This window comes from Poeciliopsis prolifica, unplaced genomic scaffold, assembly GCF_027474105.1.
Source record: "Poeciliopsis prolifica strain line A6 unplaced genomic scaffold, Auburn_PproV2 SCAFFOLD013, whole genome shotgun sequence".
Classification (NCBI taxonomy): Eukaryota; Metazoa; Chordata; class Actinopteri; order Cyprinodontiformes; family Poeciliidae; genus Poeciliopsis; species Poeciliopsis prolifica.
Window position 1 is genome coordinate 3,972,664 of NW_026562388.1, and position 15,770 is coordinate 3,988,433.

A 15,770-nucleotide genomic window follows, 5' to 3' on the forward strand; every position below is an offset into this window, starting at 1 on the left:
TGTGGCAAACTGCAAAAGGAACTTCTTATGGATTTTTCTTGCTATTTTCCATAAAGGCTTGATTTGTAAAGTACAAAAAAAAAAAACATTAAGCCCAAATTATTTTACTTCATAATGACATACATTTGTGTCTGTAATGTGACAAAATGTGAGAAAGCTCAAGAGGTATGAATCTCTTTGCATGTTATTGTGTTTCCCACTGACTGATGTGGATATTTGACTTTGACTGCAGCATTCCCAATGAGCTGCAAATACACCAGAACTACCATCAGACCTGCAGGCAAAACATCTATCATGAGAACCCATCAGAGACATAGAGGGAGCTAAAAAGGAAACGATGTTTTATGCAAGTAAAAATAAAATGTTAACAAGTATAGGTATTGAGTAATTCAGGAATTTTTCAACATTCGTAACTCTAAGAAACGACACCTTCACAATGGTTACCCACAGATGAACAAAATGACAACATTTCATATTAACATGCTGCACATGCCGTGAGCCATAATTTAATAGGAATTACCGACAGTCAGATGCTTTCTAAACAGCAGAGCAACAAGTGGAGTTGAAAACCCCTGCTGAGTAACAAGGCCTGATTTCTAAATACCTTGATGGATCGCTTTTGGAAACCAATTTCCACAGTAGAGAAAATAGATGACCAAAAGTTTCAACCAACCAATATGAGGCGTGTAACTGAGAACAATTTTTGAGTTTGCTGCAGCATCACTAAGAGAACTCCACCCGTTTACACATTCATCCAAAATCCATAAATAAATACAACACTGAAACGATTATCACAACCAAAGACAGAGGAATATTAAAATGAGCAGAAAGAAATTAGATGGGACAAAATTGACTTACAGGAAATTAAATGAACCAGGAGAACAAGGCATAGTTTTGTCAAACAGAGTAAAACTGGTGTTTAAAAGCTGAGGGTTGATAAAATAATAATAATTACATAATTAATTAAGATCACAAATTAGAACAACTTCAGTGGTTGCTGTAAACCTCAGCCTATCTGAAAATGTTGATTTTGGCTTTCTAAAATTGTGCTTTAAAAAAAATAAATATCTTGGACTTTGAGTTTATACAATTTAAATTTTGTGAATTTAGTTTCTAGTTTATTTTTTAGTTCTCACTTATGTTTAGGTAGTCTTCCAGTTTTTTGACTTTCATTAAATGTCATTCACAAACCAATCTTTTCAGCTTAATCCAGCTCCATACTTTCATCCACAGTAGCGCTGTGTCAGTCGTAGTCATCCATTTGTTTTTCTTTCCAGTAATCACCTCCTGGGAATTCAAGCTTTCGCTTCTCAGAAAGTGTTTAATTTTTAACCGTGAAGCTTATTTTTCAAAGACTTTTGTCACATTATTGCATATCTGCCTTGGCATAAAAACATATGCAGCCTTTAGATAAATAACATCAAACGTCACAATGCATCTAAGAACACAGTTTGATTTGCAACTAAATCAATATGCCAATCGATTTTTTTTTTTTTAGATTTTGTGATTTGAGCTACAGAATTATTACAGAATTTAGGGCTGCTCAAATTTTGAAGCAGATACCTGTTAAAAAGATTTCTTAAAATCATGCAACATTATTCAGAATTTCAGTCTCCATGAGTTAAGATTCTCTCACCTCAGCATGTCAAACGCTTAAAGTGACTCCAAAAAAGGGGTCGCTTAGCTCCAGGTGGTAGCAAACACAAACTTGGATGGCCCAACACTATGAGGTGATTGTTTAGTGTAACTTGGCGTTCGGAAACACTGCAACAGCCCCTAAAAGTGACCAGTTTTCTTGAAATTTAAGCTTGTGATAACCCTAAGCACATAAAAAGGGAGAAGATTTAGGTGACTTTTATTCTTTTAGCAAACATTAATGATGCAATCCATTTGCAAAGTATCAATGTTAATGACAAAGTTCAATCTAGTCATGGGTATAGACTAATCTTCTTCAGCAGTAGTCTGTCATTTCTGGCTTTATCCCAACAGGTTTCTCCGTGTTTGGGGCCGTGCCTCTTTGAGATTTATGTCCTCCCGCTTTTTTGTTTTGTATTATTATTCACAAACATAAGTCAAACAAATGAAAAATCGTTCATGCATGCAAACGAAATGAGCCGTGTGAAACTCCCACTTGAGAACACACACCTGCCTGCACATATGTGACAACACAAATGTGCTCACACCCCCGAAATCATCTGTGCACACTCACAAGTGCACTCTCTAACCTTTCCCTCTCAGACAAATTCGCCCATATGAATGCAGGAAGTACAAGTTTTGAGCTTGTTTTTCTTTCTGCAGCATGCCCTTTCCCTCGAGTGCATCCAAAGAAAATATTTAAAGTTGTTTGCAGGAAGGATTAATTTGGGTGGAAACGGATTGCTAACATTTTGTTTATGTAGAAATGAAAATGTGAACGCAGAATTTTTATCAGAAAGGTAAAAATGGTTCATGGCGGTATGTTCTGCTATCTCCGCACTCATTTTTGTGCGGCTGCTTCCGTTTGGCTTTTTTGTAGACTCACTGGTATTTGGTATTTGACGGCTAAATGAAAAACAAAGCACAAACAGATGGAGCATGTCTGAACATGGTGTGAGCCTGTGTGTGTTTCCAGGGCGGAAATGTGCAGACTCCTACAAAGACTTTTTTACAAATGAGCTCAACAGAAGCTGTGTCAACATTAAAATAAAAAAATAAAAAACACCAATTCACAGTTTTCATTGAACTGTAAGGTTTTTCCCTTACAAATTTCTTCTTCTATTGCATTTTTTATTTCTTTGATATAATTGAGCCGATTGTAGCATCTAAGATCAATGGAGTAAAAGAAGCTTCAAAATATTATTACAGGTGAAAAAAAAAACTGTTCAAACCAACTGGATTCTACGTGGTTTGGAAACTCATGAAATAACAATGTTTATTGGAAAGATAGATTAAACTTTACTGGCAAACCTGATTACTGGCTGATTTATAGAATAAGGAAACACTCCAGTAAAACTTGTCTAACTGTCATGATTCAGGAGTGTTTGGGTTTTGGTTTTCCTTTGTGTTTCATAATTAACTTCTTTTTCATTTTGTCCAACAAGTCTTCAGTTCTCTGTATTAATTGATGCTGAAAATGTGTTACAATTTGGGTTAATTGCATCCGTTTAGTTTATTCATTCATTCTGTTTCTTTTCCTTTTTGATTACTTTTTCTTAGATTATTATCAGGTCTTTACATTTTTTGCTTTAAGATTTTTTTGGTTTGCTTTAGTTCATTTTAGTTCAACTCCATCTTAATTACGCTCCTTTTCTTAGTCTCCTGCTTTCTTTCAGTCAGAGCTGCACTACATTTCTTTGTCTGATTGTTTAATTTAATTCCAACAACATTTTCCATCCCTGCCTATGAAAAGCATTGAATCATTTATATGTTTTTATCATTTTATAAATCACTTAACGGTTTTGTTGTTGTTGTTGTTTTCCTGATATATCAAAAAAATATGTCCAGATTTGATACAAGTTAAACATATGTACAGCACCTATTTACAGTGTTGTTATCTGATGTTCTTGATTAAGGTTTTTTTCAGTTATGGACTGAAATGTGAGAATAGAAAAGTCTCTTTTCTGAAGGAATAATTTATTCTTGTTGGTGAACATTCCTCTCTGAAAATCCTAAAAGATAACAAGTCTGTGACAATGCATTTAAGCAAACCTGGGTTATGTAGCAGGGCAATAAACAAGTAATTATTAACAAGTGCATAGGCACTTGTCTGTGTTTGCGTCCTTAAAAATCTTATTTTATTGTCACAACACAAACTATGCCGGTGCAATATGCTTAAAACACATTTGTGCACATTAGAAACAAAGCAATGGCTTCCTCATGGGAGCCATTGAGACAGGGCATGATACATGACTCGAAGCATTTAGAAACTCTAAGAAAATATCCATCTAAACAGGATCATTATGCAAAGGCAACAGTAAACTGGTTCTGATGATGAACAGACTGTCATAAGTCTATACCGGAGCCAGAGGGCAACACGCTCCATATGTGACATCCATCTTCTTTAAGTAACACTGCTCAAAGTGGCACCGCCCATGGTGGGAGTAAAACACACACATATGCACACAGGCAAGTCAACACTTGCAAACATAGAGTATTAATATTCTGTGTCACTGCCTGACAAATGCATGCACACTCTTCCCCCAAAATTTCTCTGTATTTAATACAGGCGCGTAATGCCGGGGGGCAGGGGGAGCACAAGTCATAATCATGGGTGTGTTTAACAGCAGTGTGACTGGCAGATGCAGCTTCACTGTAAGCAAAGCCCATGTAAATGAGCAGGTTGAATTATTCAGGACTCACGCACGCCGTCTGCCCTCGCCCGCTCAGATCCAATCATGCTGGGATAATCACAGCGGGGGGAAAAAATTATGTTTTCTGTCGAGGTGAAAACCAAGACTGAGCCAAGTTGGGATTTGGTCATGCAGCACATAGTGTTTACCTCACTTGTGAAGTCATGAAAACACACTGGTGATGTCCAAAGAAGGTTGGAAAACCTGCAGGATGATCTGCTGGTTAGTGGCAGTAATATTTGTTGCCAGACTCGGGTAAAGATGAGTAAAAAGCCTTCGTGTAAATGTATCTTTTATTGCAGTAGCATAATCTTACGCTCAAACTTCTTGATCAATTAAGTGATAAACTATTTACTGGTTGTGCTGCATTTTTCTTATTTTATCTCAAAACCAATAGAACATGATTTTTCTACTGTAATATTTTAGTATTTCGGAGCATACAGAGAGAGGGCTCCTTGACATTTCCTTGCTGCATGATTTTTCTGAGTCCTGAATCATTTTTCTTGCTCTCTTGTCTTCTATTCAGAGCAAAAGCTTCTCTCTTACACATAAAATTGAGTTGACCGTAGAAGAATATTGTATATTTTGCATGATGAGCCATTTAAGGCCATATATATCTGGCTGAAATCCCATTGAGGAACTATGGCACCCAGTCCATCTGGTATTCTGGGGACTTTGGTTCTCTTGAAACATCTGACAGGTTCTAGGTAGCCTGAAACTTTGTAGCTTCTGTGGAAGCAAAAACTCTGGCGTGGAAGGTTTTTGGATGGGCTGTGGAGAAAGAATTTTGCTTGGCCTGTAAGGGATTTTGGACAAACTATTCTCTGGATCTGATCCAGTAATCATCAGTGACAAAAGTCACTGAAGGTAAATGTGCCATGCACCCAGGGTGGACAAGAGAGTATACAACTCAGACTCTGTGGGAAAGCCTACAGGACGGTGCTGGAAATGAGGCTTAAACTGATTCAAGTGGAGCAGTGTGGCATTCACTGATTGGTGAACAATGAATCAGATTTTAGCTGCTTTGTCAAGTCTGTTTTGTTTTGTTTTTTTTTACTGAATGTATGTGAAACTTTACAAAAAATTATTTTTTTTCAGATTTTTTTCTTCAACATGATGTTGTTACATCAATAAAAACTACAATTATTTGAAACATTTTTATGAGTCGCCGCCATAACTTGAACATACAGTTGTCTTATATCACAACATGTCATGTCTATTCATTGAACAGACAGGATTTTGTTGAGACAAACCACAGTTTTAAACAGAGTGCTTAATATAATTTATGTGTCTCAATGTCGACTGAAAAGTATTTCTGTTTCACATATCAATCACAATGTAATCTTGAGGTAAAGGTTGGTGTCTTTGCAGAAGATTTCTATTTAAACGGGATGACCTTGTTGCAGCCAATGTGCCTTAAATTCTGTACAAATTACGATATTAAATGTCATAGAGTTTCCAGGTCTAAAAGGACAGCTTTTCAAATAAACATTTAGAGCCGCAAATTCTATTTCTCAGGGTTTTCAAGACATCTGTTGAATACCTAATCAGTATGTTGAATGTGGAAGTAATCTTTCAAGGATTGATTAATAATGCAGATGTTTTAGTATTATTACACCACAAAGATAATAATTAGGGAAGTTTTCTGCCTGTTGGTTATTGCCAATTACCAGGTAACAGCAAATATAGGTATATTGGGCACAAATTTGGGTGAGAAATAACTACTTTTCCAAATTTAACTTTTCACCACAACATGACAATTAAAGTAAGATGTAGCACTTTAAAAATCTTCCATTTCGGAATGAGTTTTTATGCGGTCTGTCAACATTTGATAGCAGATATAAAACAGAAACGGACCTGCTCTATGCATTTGCTGCTTGAGTAACAAATGCACATTTTTTACATTATTGTTACACCTCCTAGTGATTGAAGAGTGACCAAACAAACCAGCTAATCAAAAGGAGAGGCAGCTTAGAGCCTGTAATTCCTGTAACAGGAATTACAGGTTCTATTACAGCTTTAGCTGCATTGCTTTGCAAACATATCTGCACCCTTTGAATTTTTTTCCTTACAAGCAAAAACATAATTTATTTGGACTTATAACAGACCAACACAAAGTAATGCATTCTTGTTTATAAATAAAAACCTGATCATACGTTTTTTTTAATATATGTATATTGAAGTGTGTATTTATTTTTGACCCCTTAATGAGATTGAATGTTAGCAATTCCCTTCGAAAGTCATTTAGCAAAAAGGATCCACCATTTGCCATCCACCTGAGGTTTCGTGCAGGTCAGCAACAGCTAGGGAACATCACAAATATAAGCAAGAGGTTTCTGGAAATTCTGGGGGAGCAGCAGACATCCACAGCTCAGGTGGAAGAAGAGTTGACAGGACAACCATTAGTTATGCACACCATAAAGCCGGCCTTCACGAAGAGCCGTTGTGCCATGTGAAGCCATATATATATATATATATATATATATATATATATATATATATATATATATATATATATATATATATATATATATATATATATATATATATATATATATAAGGGGATGAGAATGTGTTTGTTTATACATTGAAAAGGGGGAGAAGAAAAGAAAGAATAAGAGATTATCCACATACCTAATGTGGATAATCTGTAAATCTCTCCTTACTGTGCTTCTTTAAAACAAGCGTCGTTGTCGTTTTTCTTCTTCAGCACATAATCTGAACTGTTATTTTTGCCGTCTGCTGTCTTCTGTACCACCCCCTTACTTCTGTCTAAGACTATAATTGTCCAGCACACACAGACCACTCAGTCATAAACATCCAGGATGCACGTAGACATATCCAGGCCTCTAACAGACCCTAATCGGTGAAGCTCACGCTTTGGAATCAACATACAAATTGTCTAATATGTGTGTATCAGGCCTTAGAAATTCCCATAACTCGTTTGAGGTCATGGTGAGGACAACTGATAAAAAGGACACAACAAACACGAGGAAGAATGTGTTCTTCCTTGTGGAGCCAAAAAAATCTATTTTGAGCCTGTTTGTGGGAACACTAGCGACGCATAATCATTGTGAAACCTGGTTGTGGCAGCATCATGTTGTAAAGATGCTTCTGTTTGACAAGGACAGGCAGGATGGTTGGAGCTGCTGGCACTGTGGGCGGAGCTAAATACAGGAAGTAACCTTGTCAAAGGCTGCAAAACACTTGAAAGTGGAGAAGGGGTTTTCCTTCCTGCAACACAACTACCCTAAAGATGAAAGCTACAGTAGAAATGCTTAGATCAAAGCATATCGATGAACAGAATGAGCTAAACTTTAATCTCAAGTCTTGAGGGTGGGTGTTCACAGATACTGCCCATGCAATCCCACAGAGGTTGCGGTATTTTTCAAAGAATGTGCACAAGATGGGCAAATCTGGAGACAAACCCCAAAAGATCTGTTGTAATTGGATTCACTGACATGTTTTCTGATTAACTTGAGTAGCAATTAAATGTATTCAAGTAGTGTTTTCCACTTATGAAAAGCACAAAGTTATTCGCATAGTGATATTTGTGATACCGAACCAGTTGGGGACGTTTACAATGTCGTTGCAGAGCCAGTGAAAGTGTTGCAGTGATATTGATGGGTCCATAAAGAGGAAACACCTGGCCCAACTAAAATCATCCACTGAGCATAAATCAAACTGTGATGGCCAACTGGGAAACCACAGAAGCTAAAACATTACAGATAACAGACAGGTTGAATGAACCAGTTTCTAATCTAATCCACCACGAGAAAAGCCCAACTGCTGCCTGCACAGCCTCAAACATGCTGATTGGGCTGATCTCACCGCTGAGTTGAGTTTCATCTCGAGATCTGAGGTCTGGCTGCTCAGCAAAAAAAAAAAAAAAAAAACACGCACCAGGTTTTTTTTATTATCATTATTATCACAATACAGATCTGTGACGCCGTTTGTGAAACTCCTGATGACGCCCAGCTTGGACTTAACTCGCCTGAACTACGGCACGTCTGCAGCCTCCTTCGCCAATCAGGATCCTGCGGGACTCGCATTAACATGCCAGACTAATTGATCGGTCAAACTGAGGCGCAGCAGCAGGTCCGCTCATCGACCAGCAGCGGGAGCAGCGCGCAGCCGAGCAGCCGCAGCTGTTGATCTCATGGTTGTCAGGCAGATGAGCCGGCCTGGAGCCTGCTGTTTTGTTGACATGAGAAAAAGAAAGTAAAAGTTTGAAAAAGCGGTACTTTTTTTTTGTTTCATTGTTCTCATATGTTTCTTTTTCAATACACAGCAAGGGTGCGTTCTTCTTAAGATTATTTTCAACTTAATCGTATAAAAAAAAAGCTTATTTTTAGTACCTCAATTCACTCACTGAAGCACATTAAGCAGATTAATTGCACGTGATGTTTTCTTTTAGGATTTTGTTTCTGTTTATTATATTTATATTTAATCAATAAATTACATTTAAGGTTATGAAAATGCATGTAAACCAATTAGACCAGAAAAATAAACAAAAATGAACTGAAATCTGGACTTAATGGTTATTTTCAAAAGGTATGTTCAATCTGACAACCTGCTCCAACAGGACACATATTCTAATCTATTGGATATTTGATGAGGCTCTAGTTTTCCTCTTCCTACAAACAAATACTGATAAAAATGCTAGAAACAGAGTCACCTCCAGAAAGGTTTCTGTAAAAGGTCACTGAATCGCCATAACACAAGAGCCGCATTGAGGTACAGATTCAGCTTCCCTTTGTGATTAATAAGATTATTTATTTATTTAATTAATTTGCAGTTAATTAAGTGCTTTTCAATAAAATGCAATGTTACAGAAAAGAAAATGCAATTCAGTAATTCCCTAAATTATTTTTGTTTCAAAACTTACAGCTCACGAAAGGCTGTAAGTTTTTATGGTTCAATAACCATGAAAAAAAAATCATAAATTCAGCATCTCAGAAAAATAGGATTATACATAAAATAAACTGACAAAAAAACAAACATTTGAGCTCCTTTAAATCAAAACAAAAGCCCCATTTGTTTAGAATTGCTACTAACCCTTAATTAAGGGAACATTAACCAACATGTATTAATAACTCTAATTATGTCACCTGACAAAATATAATGTTTGCTATTGGTTTTTATGACAGTTTAATTATGTTTTTTTTATGCTTTCCGAATGAAAATTCCTTTGAACTGCAATCTTGCTGAAATGTGCTGTGCAAATCAACTTGATTGAGTCATTCATTCATTCATTGAAAATATCTTTTTAAACTGTAAATGCACTTAATACTTGGTCAACGCTCCTTTCACATGAATTAGTGCATCGTTGCATGATCAGTCTGTAGAACTGTTAATGTGTCAATAAGGTCCAGGTTGCTTTGGTATCCATCCATTATCTAAAAGTTTATCCATTCAGGTGTCAACAAGAGGCATGGGACCTACCTTCAGCAACCATCAGCTGAGAGGAAGAGTACACCCTGGACAGGTCACCAATCCATTGCAGTGTGACACAGTGACAGATGGGAAAAGCAGCTATGCATGCACACACACCCCACATAAGAATAATTAGATAGACCAGTCAACCTACCGGATGCGTTTTTGGACTGTGGGAGGAAACTGGAGTACCTGGAGAGAATCCACTCAGACATTGAGAGTACTTGTAAAATCCATGCACTGGGATTCAAGCCCAGGACCTTCTTCCTGCAAGACAACAGTTCCAGCCAAGCACAGTAATGCCATGGCTTTTAAACCTGACCGGTGAGCAACAGTCGAGTCCTTTTTCTCTTAGTCCAGGTAGGAGACTTCTGCAGCTTTCCCTTGATCGGAAGGAAAGTAACCGTAGCATTCTGTGCCCTGGACACGTCTGTGTGGAGTGCCTCTTAAAGCTCTGCTCCTGCTGCTGTTAAAGGCTTGTAAATCTCCCCTCTCTGCAGCAGTGTCTCTGGATTAATTCCCCGAGCAACATTTTATTGAACAGGCACGGAAAGTTAACACCACCTTCAATTTAAGCAGCATAAAATGAGGTAAAAAAATTTAGAGGTGAAAAAGAGGACTGCATAAGGAGGAGGTATATTGATTTGTATATGTGGCAGATTGAGGATAATCAAGGCTCCCATTCAGTGTTTGTATTTATCCCAGAAAAAAAAAAATCACCACACTGGTCTCCTATACAACTTCTTTTAGCCGCCTATCACTCACCATTAGATTTCACTATACAATTAGTAGTTTTTCTATTAACATTTTCAAGGACGTTTTGGCTGGTCCTTGCCCACCAAGTCATTTCAAGTGGACAAGTCAAAATTTCAGTTGTCATACAATAGTTTAATTACATACATCATAGGGTCCTAGTTCTGATTGCACTGGATTTAATTGAAGGGTATCACGGTAAAACGGTATAAATGCAAACAAAGATAAAAATTCATTATCTTGGACTACTTTGTTTTGGTAAATAAAATAAAAATACTATTAAAACACTTTAACATCTGTAACTTGACACAGAGAGCATTTCATTGGCTCGAGGCCTCTGACGCAGCCGTGCGCCGTCAACCAATAAATTAAAGCGACTCTCCCTTTCGGCGTGTTTTCGGAGAGAGAGGTTGAAAAGGTGGGTGTCGCGCTGCATCCTGGGTACACATAGCTTCGCTGTGATGCAGTGAGCTCGTTGTGTTGACTGGTTACCAGCGGAAAGTGCGCGGCGGGGAAGGGGTCTGCCGCCGAGGGGTGGGCTTTCAGCGAGTTTCTACAATGCGTCTTTCACCGACTTGAACGCTCTCACAGAACCATGAGCCAACTTCGCCGGCTGCCTGGGAGCGGACTGAGCCACATCTGAGCCCCGACGACGAGCGCTTGTTGGCGGAGGGAGCGAGCATGAAGCAGCCGAGCGCTCCGCTCTCTGTTGTCGGCTTGACTGGGAAATGGTAGCGCGCTGCAGGGACCGCCGCACTGGGAAGGACCATGGTCGAGAGGAGCAGCAAATTCTTGTTGATCGTCATCGGATCCGTGTGTTTTATGCTGATCCTCTATCAGTACGTGGCCCCCGGGGTGATCAGTTTCGGCTCCCCGCACGGTTACTTCACGGAGGACGACGAGGGGGACATCTTCCCCACGCCGGACCCCCACTACGTTAAGAAATACTACTTCCCCGTCAGGGACCTGGAGAGGACCGTCGACTTCCAGATCAAGGGGGAGGACGTGATCGTGTTCCTGCACATCCAGAAGACGGGGGGCACGACCTTCGGCCGGCACCTGGTCCAGAATGTCCGCCTGGAGGTCCCCTGCGACTGCAGACCGGGCCAGAAGAAGTGTACCTGCTACCGGCCGAACCGCAAGGAGACCTGGCTCTTCTCGCGGTTCTCCACCGGCTGGAGCTGCGGCTTGCACGCCGACTGGACCGAGCTCACCAACTGTGTGCCGGGGGTCCTCAACAAGAAGGAGAACAAGCAGAAGAACCAGAGGTAAAAACCGGGACGTGTTTGTTTTGTTGAAGCCCGTAAAGAAGCCCCGGCAGTCCGGTGCGTCTGGGAACCAGAGCTCAGATCAGTCCAATACTGCTGGAACCTGCTCCGCAGAAACTTTCAAACCAGATTGTTCAGTTTTTACATTATTAAAGATTCCTTTTGCAGACTATAAAGTTATAAGCTAATTTGGCCAGTGTTTATTTTCATACTAACAAGGAAGGAGGGAGGCACCCTAATCAAGATTAATAGACTAATTAGAGATGAAATGGAGTACATTCCACACGTCACATCTTCTTCTAAGTATTAGACATTTATATTTATTTAATAACTTTTATTGCATCAGAAGCAATCAAGTGTTTTTCCTATTTCATATCAATCCCTGGAAAGTGTTTATTCCTGTCAGTGATGTCTGGAGCTGAACTGATCAGAGATCTTCTCAATACTGTTCTCTGTTTTTTGTTTCGCTTTAATTTTCAGGTGACTTGTTAATGCATAGCAGAGAAACTAAGGGTTTCTCTCACAGAGGATGTAGTTTAAAGTGTTTATTAAAGTGTATTTCCCTAGTCACAGATGCACTAACATCTACTTTGGTCAACTTTATCTTAATAAAAGGGTTGTTATGCTTTAAGACATAAATTAGGATTATATTGTAGTTCCCCCCTCACCCCTCTGTTTTTATTTTTATCTTATCAGATAACAAATAGAACAAGAATTCAGAACCAACCAGGAAAGACTGATTGGAGTGTTTATAATTCAAATTCTACTAATTAAAACATAATAAATTATTACATTATCCGTTTAAATGTTAAACGTTCTGTTTTTGTTGTCATAAACATACATCACTTTCTTTAGCCTTTCGTTTGAACCTTTTTCATTTTTGTCAAAAGTATGGCTTTGACCAGAGATGTACTGATTAGGCCTTTCCTGGCTGATAACGATTTATGAGCTTACTGATTTGATTAGATCTTCCCTAGTTGTGACACCGAGTAAACAGAACCTTATTTAACAGCCTGATCGCGCCGTAACTTAACGCATTGACACAATCAAAGCGACTCTTAATTAATTAACAGATGCCTTCTCATTACCGGATGGCAGAATGTTCTGGATAAAAGAAGAATAACCAGAATCGCTTGCCTCCTCTTGAAATGAAGGGACGATGATGGGAACATTGAGACGCAGATTGATTGACGTTACCAGGCGTTCTGCCACAGATGCTACGGAAGCGCTGACGTTTGCTGATGGATGCCAGTCAGAGGTTGTTGCCCTCCCACCGAATTACACTCCGAGCTTTGGCTGATTTCATCGTAGGGTTGGTGTTGCGCTCAGTGATAATCCCTTGTTTTGATTGCCAGATACTCAGACATCGATGCAGAGTCTTTTCGGGGTGTAACCCACTTTCCTCCCCACGCCTCCCCATTGTTGTAGCCCACATGCTGCATCCCTCACACAGACATATTGACAGCTGTATCAACTTCCATTTCACCGCACCCTTGCGGCCGAAGGGTGTGCTTGTTGAATGCCTTTGTGTTACCCAAGCTTGGTCAATATTTCTTTCTTTTTTTTTTTTTTTCTTACTTTTACTGATTAATAGGACAAAGAAGGGTTGAGAAGTAAGACTCAAATTTGTTAGGGGTGAAAGCTTCCCCTGATGGCTCAAACTGGGGATCAGTGCTGCTGCCTGGGCTGGGCAGGACACTCTGGAACTGGTGTGGTGGGGGAGGTAGCGGAGGAGGACCCTGCGGGGGTTTGGCTCCGCTCTAATCCGAGTGATTATTACTGCTGGGACTTGCACACACACATGCACACATTAACCCTGGTATTTTCTGCTCTGGCGTCAGCCCTGACTCCTGTGGTCTCCCTCCCGACCCCCCCCCTCGACCCCAGTCAGAGGTGATAACGTGCTCGGTCATTGTGCATCTCGAGCCGAGAGGTCGGAGCGCACGCGGAATGAACGGGCTTTCGCCACTTTGCGAGCAACGTTTCGAACTCACTCTCTTGTGCACTCAGAGCAGAACGAGGAGAAGAAAGGTCTGCATACAGAGACAGTTTCTGCCCTCAGGTTAAATCAGATATCCGATCCGTCCTGACAGCAGAAACAACGAACTATAAGCTTAATAACACCCCGAAGAAAAGCTGTGCCTGTCCACATTATGTGCAACACAACAATGGAAATTGGAAGCACATTCTCTCGCTGTCACATCTACGTTTGCCTCTCGTTTTTGTCTCGTTGCCCTTGTTTTGTTTTTTTTCCTTATTTAACGCTGAGCTCATTGTTTTGGTTCCATCACACCACTGCGTTCATGCGGGGAGCGTTTGTCTTCGGGCAAGAGGACGAGCGAAAGTGTAACAAAGATCATCTACGAGGGGGCTTTTGCGAGGCAGCTTTGCCTCATCGTCGGGGCAAAGCTTTCAAATCGTCTGTGCGTCTCGTCAGCATGGAGTAAATCCACCCTCGCTGACACATACACATTGCACATACGGAACATCTGCTCACTTTCTCAGAGGAAGTGGTTTTGGAGTCAAATATGTACTTATGAGAAGCAGGAAAGAGAAACGCGCTCATCCAGAAATGTTCGATCATGCAGCAGCATCGGTCCATGTGCCGAGATCCATCATCTCTATCTCTCTCCCTCTCTGCAGCTGGGTTCCTCTGCAGCTGTCAAGTGGATTTTCACGCAAATGATTCAAATTGCTGCAAAAAGCAAGTGTGAATTGAACAATTTAAAGATGGATTTTGACAACCAGATGTCCAGACTGTTTTAAAAATAAGTCTACAAAGAAAATGGGAACAATTCAATGGCAGCTGAAACCATTTGGATGTTCACTAGCTCATCTGTTTAAAGAACAGTTTATACTTTCCCATGTTTATTCATCGTTGTGCAATAAATCAAAGTCCATCTGCCCTATAAACTGACCAGCTGCGCTCTGATGATGTTTTTCACTGCATTTTTCAATGTAAAATCCAACCTCAAATTTTTTCCTAGACCATTTTTTACCCCTTAAATATTTTTTTATTTAAAATATTCATTTTAAAACCTGATATATTTTGCCATGTACACAGCAAGCATGCAGAAGGTGAGCAAAACAAATGTAACTTCTGTGGCCTCGATGCAAAACTTCCAATACTCCATGCCCACAATCTCTTTACGGTGGTGGCAGCGTCATGCGGACAGGATGCTTTTACTGGTCTGTGAAGTTAGTGAGCTAATGATGGATGGAGCTGGAAACAAAAACTCTTGAGCTGTTTGTCAAAGCAGAATAGGACTCAACTATTGGAGCGTTCAATTTAATTTAGGGTGTTGGAGTAAAGACAATGCCCACCACTCTCTTCGGATCTGTTTTTGTAAAAAGAAAATTATTAAAAGCACATGTAATTCAGAATTACGTGATGAAAAATGAGAGTTCACAGTGTGTGAATACTTCAGTAAGGTAATGTAGGTAAGGAGGAAGTGAGCCGGGCAGAGATGATACTATTGTGTGTGTGTGTGTGTGTGTTTTGGGGGGGGGGGGGGGGGGGGGTGCGTGTGTGTGTGTGTACCAGACGGTCGGGTCTATCGCTGATCTGTGATTGGGCGAGGCAGAGATGAACAGTATTGTAGGAGAACGGATCTCACACACTCAGCAGAGCGCTGCTCACAGACCATCAGTCACTTCAAACATCTCATATCCGCTCTAATGTTTCCCGTTGATCCTTTGGATGAACACATACACACACACACACACACACTTGCGCGCACCCACGCATGCATACACACACACACACACATATATATGCACACGCATTTAGAGTTGATTGCCACAAACAGGCCCTAATGCAAGCTTTAAGAGATGGGAGTTGTAATTGGTTAAGGAGGTTCCTATCACTTTACTCAAATTAGAGCCACATTTTGGGATGGATGGAGGGAATAGGGGGGCACCATCTGTCCTTTTGCAGGCTTACACACATCTTCCAACCTTGTTGGTGCCTGTTTTTTTGTCCTGC

The 15,770-nt window shown here is 40.0% G+C and overlaps 1 protein-coding gene across 1 annotated transcript in view; it reads left to right on the forward strand.

Annotated features, from left to right (window-relative positions):
* The first annotated feature begins 10,894 nt into the window (after nucleotides 1-10,894).
* Nucleotides 10,895-15,770, forward strand: part of hs6st1a (heparan sulfate 6-O-sulfotransferase 1a) — a 69,629-nt gene continuing 64,753 nt past the window's right edge. Inside the window, exon 1 of the mRNA XM_055038097.1 lies at nucleotides 10,895-11,785. Coding sequence (XP_054894072.1) covers nucleotides 11,286-11,785 — 500 coding nt within the window. The 5' untranslated portion in view covers nucleotides 10,895-11,285. The remainder of the gene's footprint in view (nucleotides 11,786-15,770) is intronic.